Raw genomic sequence first — 8,722 nt, 5'->3', positions numbered from 1 at the left:
GGCCTAGACCCTTCTTCAGAAGAAGGGTCTAGGCCTGAAACGTCAGCCTTCCTGCTCCTCTGATGCTGCTTGGCCTGCTGTGTTCATCCAGCTCTACACCTTGTTATCTCTTGCATTTATATAGCATCATCTATGGAGTAAAACATCCGAAGGCATTTCACAGGAGCCATTAGCAAACAAAATTTGACAGTGCTTCACAAAAGGAGATGTTGGGACAGGTGAACAAAAGCTTTATCAAAGAGATAGGTTTCTGGAATGTCTTAAAGGAGAAGAGAAGGATAAAGATGTTTGGGAAGGGAATTCAAGAGCTTAGGGCAATAGCAACTAAAGACACAGCCACCTGGGATTCTTAAGAGACCAAATTTGGAAAAGAGCGGGGATATTGGAGGGAATGTGAGTGGGTGTGAGTGTGGGGGTGGGGGTGGGGGTGGGGAGGGTGGGTGTGGATGTGGCAGGGGTGTGGGTGGAGTACGGAGTGTGTGGATGAGAGTGGCGGGTGGGGGTGTGGGGTTGTGGGGTTGTGAGGGTGGAGGTGCGGTCGGAGATGGGGGCTGTGGGGGTGGGTGGGAATGTGGATGTGGATGTAGGTGTGAGGCCGTTTGGGTGGGGGTGTGGGAATGTCACTGGAGGGGAGTACAGAAATAGGACAGGATGAGGCCAGGGAGTGAATTAAAAAGCAGCTTCAGCTACTAGATTGCAGAGGTATGACATCATTATTCGATACTTTTTCTTTCAAAAATATTGAGAACATTTAGGCCTTAGTCAATGGTTGAACAGAATTGGCATAAAAACCCCCACATGAAAAGGGAAATATTTTGAATATGTGTTTCTTTCATGATAAGGAATTGGCCATTTCAGACTGAGATGAGATGAAATTTCATCAAAGGGTTGGGAATGTTTGGAATGTTCTCCTCCCGGAAGTCATGGGAGTTCAGCAAATCTAGACTCAGAGAGATTTGATGTTTGGACACTGATAAAGATGGAACTTCTGCAGCAAGCTGGTGTTCGTGTAGTAGATCAGCCACGTTCCCATTGATTAGTGGAGCTGGTTAAAAAGGAGGTAATTGTGTGTCACCATAATTTGCTGCAAATGATTTCTCATTACCTTTAATCAGTGGGTAGTAGGTAAATGGCTTTGGTTCACTTGTTTCATTGTCAGATTTTCTACGAAGCTGTACAAACACAGACGCAGGTTTGGAAATGTCCACGTCCCGGTATTTTGGCGTTCTAAAAACTATAGCAAACTGTGAGGGAAGACTTGTTAGAAACACAATTTTTACGTATGATGAAAATTGGAAAATGGAAGATTTGGTCAAGTCCTAGCCATGTAACTTGTTGGGTTTCAAAGACCAAAGAGAATTGGAGGCTCTCTGCTTTTCATTTACAAATGGAAACTGATGTCATAGAGAATATAAGCTAAAGTTTGCAAGCAAAAGGTAATATGGATTTTATTACATTAATTTCTGTCCAAGCCCTAAGGACCTCCATTGTTTGTTGCCTAGAAATAGCCTCTGAGGTGTTCCGAGGTACTGCATGCTTTTTTAGTACGCACCGTGATGTAGCAATTACTGGAAAGGTTTACAAAGAAAGATGCTCACTCTCTCTATCTCTCACAATGAAGTATTTGTGAATCCTGAAAATTTAAAATATCAGGATTACTAACTGCTTCCCAACTAAAATCCAATCTCAATATTTTCCATTGCTCTGCAACCACCAGCAATTGGATATATTCATCAAAAAGCCACAGGAATGATGAGAAATCAACCCATTCTACCTTGTGCATGCAAACCCTCGAACTTGAGAGGTTCCTTTTTGCCTATTTTTCCTCACCCAGAATATCTTTGCAGAGCTGTGTAACCTTGCCCTTTCTATCTATGTGTGCGTGTGTTTGGAATAAAAGGGGATACAGTTTAATTCTGTATTACAGCTTAGTTGATAAACTATTGCTTAAAAACATCTTGCCTTTAATAAAGATGTTAATTTTGAATTTATTGAAGAAACTTGATTAAAGTCTCTCAACTTCTGGATTATAGTAAAAATGAAAACACATGATCATGTCGGTGATCAAAAGTATAACATTCATATTTTTGGTATGCCTTTAATGGCGTATTGTGGCTTGATTTCTACACACTCCTCCCATCAGTCTGAACACTTTGTAATTAAACCATGCCTTCAAACAGATGGATCACTTACTGATGATTAAATATGAAGTAGCATCAATGCATTTTTTAAATTTACTGTATCCAGACTGTGAAATCACCTTTTCTCTAACCTAGGACTGACTATCAACTGACTCATCCCTAAACATGAATAAAGAAAGACAGAAGTTTCAGGAAAAGCTCAGCATCTGTGAAGAAAAATCAGAGTTAAAGTTTCGGATCTGGTGACCCTTCCTCAAATTAAGGAACATGAATTATTACTTGACACAGTATTTGTTTTTCTTTACACAAGCTTGAGAAGCTGTACCTCATTTTTCAAACAGGCATTCTGCAAATTTCTAGACTAAATACTAAGTTCCACAATTTCACATAGTAGTCACTATTTTCACTTTTCCACAGACATTTCTGGCTGTCAGTCACAGCTCCTGTGGACCTATCTTGCGTTTCTTTGCTTGTCCCTGTTATCAACACCTCTCAGCATCATCACTTGTTGTTTGATCTCTGTTCCTATCATGGACTTTGTCTCTTATTCTTTCCTCCACCCAATCCTTTCCCTATCCCTGAATTTGCTTAAAACCTGTTATATCACTAAAACTTTTCCCAGTTCTGGTAAAAGATCATCAGCTTGAAACTTTAACTCCTGTTTCTCTCCATGGTTGCTGCCAGACCTGCTGAGTTTCTCCACCATTTTTCGTTTTCATTTCAGATTTGCAAAATCCACATCATTCTATTTCTTTCTGCCATGCCCAAACTAATTTCATTTCCACCAGCAATTTCTGTTTTAATTTCCTGCCTAATATTGTGGTAGTTATCCTTCCCACAATTTAGTACTTTCAGCCAATGACTACTCTTATCCTTAAGTAACTTAAAACTTACAGAATTATGGTCACTGTTCCTGAAATGCTCCCCCATTGAAACTTCAATCACCTGGCTGGGCTCATTCTCCAACACTAAGTCTAGTACTGCCCCTTCCCTAGTTGGACTATTTACATATTGTTTCAAAACGAAATCCTAGACAAACCTAACAAATTCTGCCCACTGCACCCATGTCAGTCCCAGTCCCAGGGGAAGTTAAGATCATCTACCACAACAACCCTGGGATTGGGGCTGGTGTACTGACATAGAGAACTGGTTGGCAGACAGGAAACAAAGATTAGAAATGAACTGGTCTTTCTCAGAATGGCAGGCAGTGATCAGTGGGGTACAGCAGAGGTCAATGCTTGGACCTCTGCTATTCACAATATATGTTAATGATCTAGATGAGGGAACTAACATGAAACAAAGGGTGAGCTGTGAGGAGGATGCAGAGATACTTCAGTGAGATTTGGACAGGCTGAGTGACTGGGCAAATGCATGGCAGATGCAGTGTAATGTGGATAAATGTGTGGTTATCCAGTTTGGTAGCAAAAACAGGACGGCAGATTATTGTCTGAACAGCGATAGACTAGGGGGAGCTGTGATGAGACCAGGGTGTCCTTGTGCACCAGCTGCTGAAAGTAAGCATGCAGGTGCAGCAGGAGGCAAAGGAGGCAAATGGTATGCTGGCCTTTATAGCAAGAAGATTTGAGTAGGGGAGCAGGGACGTCTTGCTACAATTATACAGGGCCTTGGTGAGACCGCACCTGGCGTAGTGTGTGCAGCTTTGGTCTCCTTGTCAGAGCAAGTATGTTCTATCTATAGAGGGAGTGTAACGAAGATTTACCAGACTGAATCCTGGGGTGGCAGGGCTGATGTATGGAGAGAGACAGGATTAATTAGGACTATATTCACTGGAGTTTAGAAGAATGAGAGAGGGATCTCACAGAAACTTGTGACATTCTAACATATAAAATTCTAACAGGGCAAATGTGGGAAAGATGCTCCCAATAACCAGGAAGTTCAGAACCAGGGGTCACCATCTAAGGAAATGGGGTAGGTCATTTAGGTCAGTGATGGAATTAAATGGAATTCTCTGCCACAGAAAGTGGTTGAGGCCAAAACACAATGTTTTCATAAAGGAGTTAGATATAGTTGTTAAAACTAAAGGGATCAAAGCGTATGGGGTGAAAGTGGGAACAGCTGCTGAGTTGGCTGAAAGGGCAGAATGTCTTCCTCCTATCTCGTACGTTTTTAAATACCAGAAATCATCAGGAATAAGAAGAGGATGCAATGCAAACAGCATAGTGATTTCGCCTTTACCAACCTGCCGATGAACATCTGTTGGACCAAAGTCCCCAAACGCTTCCCAAATTCCACCGTTTTCATCCTCTTCATAGAATCGAACCTGGATATCATCTGATTAAGAGAGAATGTTTATCAGTTGGTGGAACATGAACCATGCAGTGAAAAGCAAAAATAAAAACTGCCACATTTACACCTCAGCAAAGTTAGAAAGAACAAAGAGGTTTTTAAATCAGGCTGCAGAAAGACTGGTAATCTGGTAAATAAAAGGTTATTAATGACCAACTCATCCATCAGATGTGCCAATGCAAAAAATATAACAGTAATGTAACAGTAACAGTTCAAATGTAACAGTATTGGTTGCTAAACATCTTTGGACATCAAACAATGAAAGCAGCTCCTTTAATTCTTTAAGGAGGTAACAAACAAGTTAGAAAAAGGAGAGCCAGTGGCGGTGATCCCTTTTGATTTCCAGAAGGCCTTTGACAAGGTGCCGCACAGGAGGCTGCTAAATAAGATAAGAGCCCATGGTGTTAGGGGCAAGGTACTGGCATGGATAGAGGGTTGGCTGACTGGCAGAAGGCAGAAAGTGGGGATAAAGGCAGTCGGTACACGCAGCGGTTGGTGTTGGGACTGCAACTATTCACATTATACATTAACAATCTGGACAAAAGAACTGAGGGCATAGTTGCTGATGATACAAAGATAGGCGAAGGAACAGGTAGTGTTGAAGAAGCAGGAAGGCTGCAGAAGGACTTGGACAGGCTAGGAGAGTGGGCAAACAAGTGGCAGATGACGAAAAATAGGTTATGCGCTTTGGTAGGAAGAATAGGGATGTAGACTATTTTCTAAATGGGGAAAAATTTCTGAAATCTGACATTGGAATCATAGTTCATGATTCATTTAAGGTTTACGTGAAGGTTCAGTTGGCATTTAGGAAGGCAAATGCAATGTTGGCATTCATTTCAACAGGACTAGAATACAAGAGTATGGAGGCTGTATAAGGCTCTGGTCAAACTGCACTTGGAATATTGAATATATTCGGGCCCCCTATCTGAGGGAGAATGTGCTGGCTTTGGAGGGGGTCCACAGGAATTTACAAGGATTCCAAGGATGAAGAGCAGTTGAGGACTCTGGGTGTGTACTGAATGGAATTTAGAAGGATGGGAGTGGGAGTGGGGTCTAACTGAAACTTACAGAGTACTGGAGTGGACTGGATAGAGTGGACATGGAGAAGATGTTTCCACTAGTAGGAGAGACTAGGACTGAGGGCACAGTCTCTGAGTGAAAGGATGACCCCTTCGAATGGAGGTGAGGAGGAATTCCTTTAGCCACAGGGTGGTGAATCTATGGAATTCACTGCTGCAGAGGGCTGTGGAGGTCAAGTCATTTAAGACAGAGATAGATAGGTTCTCACTCAGTAAGTTGATCAAGTGTTACTGGGAGAAGCAGGAGAATGGGGTTGAGAAACCTATCGGTGATGATCAAATGGTGGAACAGATTTGATGGGCCGAACCGCCAAATTCTGCTCCTATATCTTATGGTATAAGATATAAGAGGTGACTTACTATGTTTTCAATATGACAAGACATTTGAATAGAGTAAAGAGGTAAGGTCCCTCTGGTGAGTCAGTCAATGGGAGTCACAGATTCAAAGAAAAAAAGATTGAGGGTAATGGGTGAGGGGGAAACATGTTTACAGAGAGTTGTTGAAATCTGGAACACAACTAGACTTGACAAGATGATGGAAGCTGATTCACAAAGGGTGGGAGGGTGAGGATGCTCCAGGATTTCAGACAAAGAGTAGGGCCCTGGGACTAGACACCATTACTGTTTCAAGTTCCAGCACAGCTACAGCAACCCAAACATCCTCTTTCTGTGCTGTCAGCTTCTGTGACTCCACAACACTCAGATGGCCTTGCTTCTTGCTGTCACACTGATGAGCTCTAACTACGGGAACTGGGCTCAAAATAATGCCAATGCTCTTCAGTAATTTAATCTGCGAGGAAAGCACTGACTTTTCATTGTGATTGGTCTCAGTTCAATCACATTTACACCAACAGTAACTCCAGACTTGCTTCCTCTTGTATTTTGTATTAATAAGACGCTTAATCTGTTTTATTTCTTGAATTAGTAAAAGTACTTCTCTTAAAGTAACATTTTTAAAGATTTATAACTGTGACAGGTACAACAGCTACAAAATCACAATGAACACAAGACTGGACAAGATACAGTTACTGTAGTTTACAAAATTCCCCTGATATCGTCACTGGGGAAACTCTAGCAGTGACTACTGCGGAGACTTCCTCAAACCTTATCATCTTTATTGCTGCTACCCAATCATGAATAATAGTGATGTGTGTGTATGACAGAGAGAGAGACAGAGAGACAGCGAAAGAGAGAGCGCGAGAGCGAGAGAGAGAGAGACATCTAGATGGTGAAGTACAGAGAGAATGAACAGTCAAACAGGTCATAGGTACTACTATGGACAGTACATGTGGTTGAATTAATGATTGTAAATTAATGGTTTGCAATGTTTTACTTTCTACTTCTGCTTTTGTTATTTTTTTTTCCCTTTGGTGGGTTAGTCGTCAGTATTGGCACAGCAGAGAGAGTGGCACCAGCATCAGCCAGAGCAGGACTCTCGGTACCGCAGCAGATTGGCCTGGCAGCGGTGCCAGGGACTCCTGGCTGTGGGGCGAGTGTGGGCTAATTATGGGACTGAGTGTCGACAAGGTGGGCCTAGCGGTGATGAGATGATCCCTAAACAGTGGTGACTCCTACATCGGTGCGTCCGGCATAGATGGTGGTGAGGTGATAGAGGAGGGGTGATAGTGCATGTGTTGTTGGTGAGCCAGCTCAGGACTCATAGTGGAGGCAGAGGAACAAAGATAGAACTGAAAGAGAGCCTATCTTTTTACTCTTTTTATTCCTAAACTATTTAAAATGGCGCCAGATTGTGGCAACAATTGAAGCTTCTCACCGTATTTTACTGCATTATTTACTGTAAAATGCAAGTGACAATAAATCATTCAAATTCAAATAGTCGGATAAATTCAAGAGTCATCACAGGTCAGTGTTCAACAGGGAAATGGGTCTTGGTGAGAGTTTGGACAGGGGCTGTTGGTGAGGGACAGGGTATTGGATGAGCTTGTGTTTACAGCAGATTGTAGAGGGAAAGGCCAGTCAGGACAGTGCCAGAGTAGTCAAAGACCTGGGCCCTCACTAAACGTGAAGCTAAGTTTAACCTACAGCTTTAACACTAGGGTTGAATGATTGTGCCTTTCATTTAAACTGATACAGGTAATTTAAATTCAATATCAAGGGAGGCTGTTAGACTGAGAAACCACCCGTTCATAATGGAGAGCTAATTAAACCTTTAGAAGATCAAAAGGCAGATAAATTGAGTTATACCCTCACTGACATGGTGAGTTAGTGTAAGAGTGTTAAGGTTATTTGGCCCAATCATCAAAAAGAATCATAAAATATTAGATAATTTACATCAAGATATAACACTGAGTAAACAAACCTTTCTGGACTTTATCACAAAGTAGGTAAACCTCATCTCCTCCAACCACACATCCTGCAGTCTTATCCATTCTGACAATCCTCAAATTTGATGCATTTGGTGCCTCTGTAACATTGAAAATAAAAGTTAACCAAGACTAAAAGAATGAAAAACAAAACCACAATTTACACTTTTATTTCTGTAGTGATGACAGTCAGAGGCTCCAGGCTCCATAAAAATGCATTTGTTGTTATCACTGAGTGTTTTTCTGCTTTTGAATTGCATACATTAAAAAGTCAGCCTTCCATTCCTATCACAGCTTTTACAGACTTTCCCAGCCAATGAAGGAAGTGTTGACAGGTAGTCACTGTTGCAGGAAATGCAACAACCAATTTGCACAGATCAAAATCATGCCAGTAGCAAAATGATAGTCAGTTCTCATGGTGTTGGCTGGGGCCACCACAGGAGAGTTAGTCTTATGGGTTCTTTTAAATCTCTCTGAGAAAATAGCCAGGGCCTTGGTTTAATTTCTCATCTGAAAGTATAACACTCCATCAAGCCCCTCCTGGAGGGGCAACCTAGAATTTATGGTCAAGGATCTGACCAGGTGAAGGGAGAGACAGACAGCAAGGGTGCTTCTCAGAGTTACAGTGGGTGGATCTCACCTAGGTGCCCAGTTAAAGGTCTAGGAGGGAAACAAGTTCTTTTTATTCATTCATGAGATGTGGGTGTTGCTGGCTTGGCCAGCAATTATTGCCCAAGTCTTCTTGCTCCTTAAGAAGGTGGTGATCAGCTGCCTTTTAGAACAGTGCAGGGACAACCACAATGCTGTAAGGGAACAAATTCCAGGATTCTGACCAGTGAAACTGAAGGAACATACATATCCCAGTGATACA

At 42.0% G+C, this 8,722-nt stretch overlaps 1 protein-coding gene across 3 annotated transcripts in view; it reads right to left on the bottom strand.

The window, feature by feature from the left end:
- LOC109918515 (nuclear factor of kappa light polypeptide gene enhancer in B-cells 1) overlaps positions 1-8,722 on the bottom strand; it is an 84,476-nt gene that overhangs the window by 20,147 nt on the left and 55,607 nt on the right. For all 3 annotated transcript variants that reach the window (XM_048596369.1, XM_048596354.1, XM_048596362.1), the window contains 3 exons: positions 7,848-7,952; positions 4,342-4,433; positions 1,106-1,244 (listed from right to left, as the gene is read on the bottom strand). In XM_048596369.1, the coding sequence (XP_048452326.1) occupies positions 1,106-1,244; positions 4,342-4,433; positions 7,848-7,952 (336 nt within the window). The remainder of the gene's footprint in view (positions 1-1,105; positions 1,245-4,341; positions 4,434-7,847; positions 7,953-8,722) is intronic.

This window comes from Rhincodon typus, chromosome 1 (assembly GCF_021869965.1).
Source record: "Rhincodon typus isolate 14 chromosome 1, sRhiTyp1.1, whole genome shotgun sequence".
Classification (NCBI taxonomy): domain Eukaryota; kingdom Metazoa; phylum Chordata; class Chondrichthyes; order Orectolobiformes; family Rhincodontidae; genus Rhincodon; species Rhincodon typus.
Note: the sequence above shows the minus strand (reverse complement) of the source record. Positions and strands in the feature narration are given on the sequence as shown.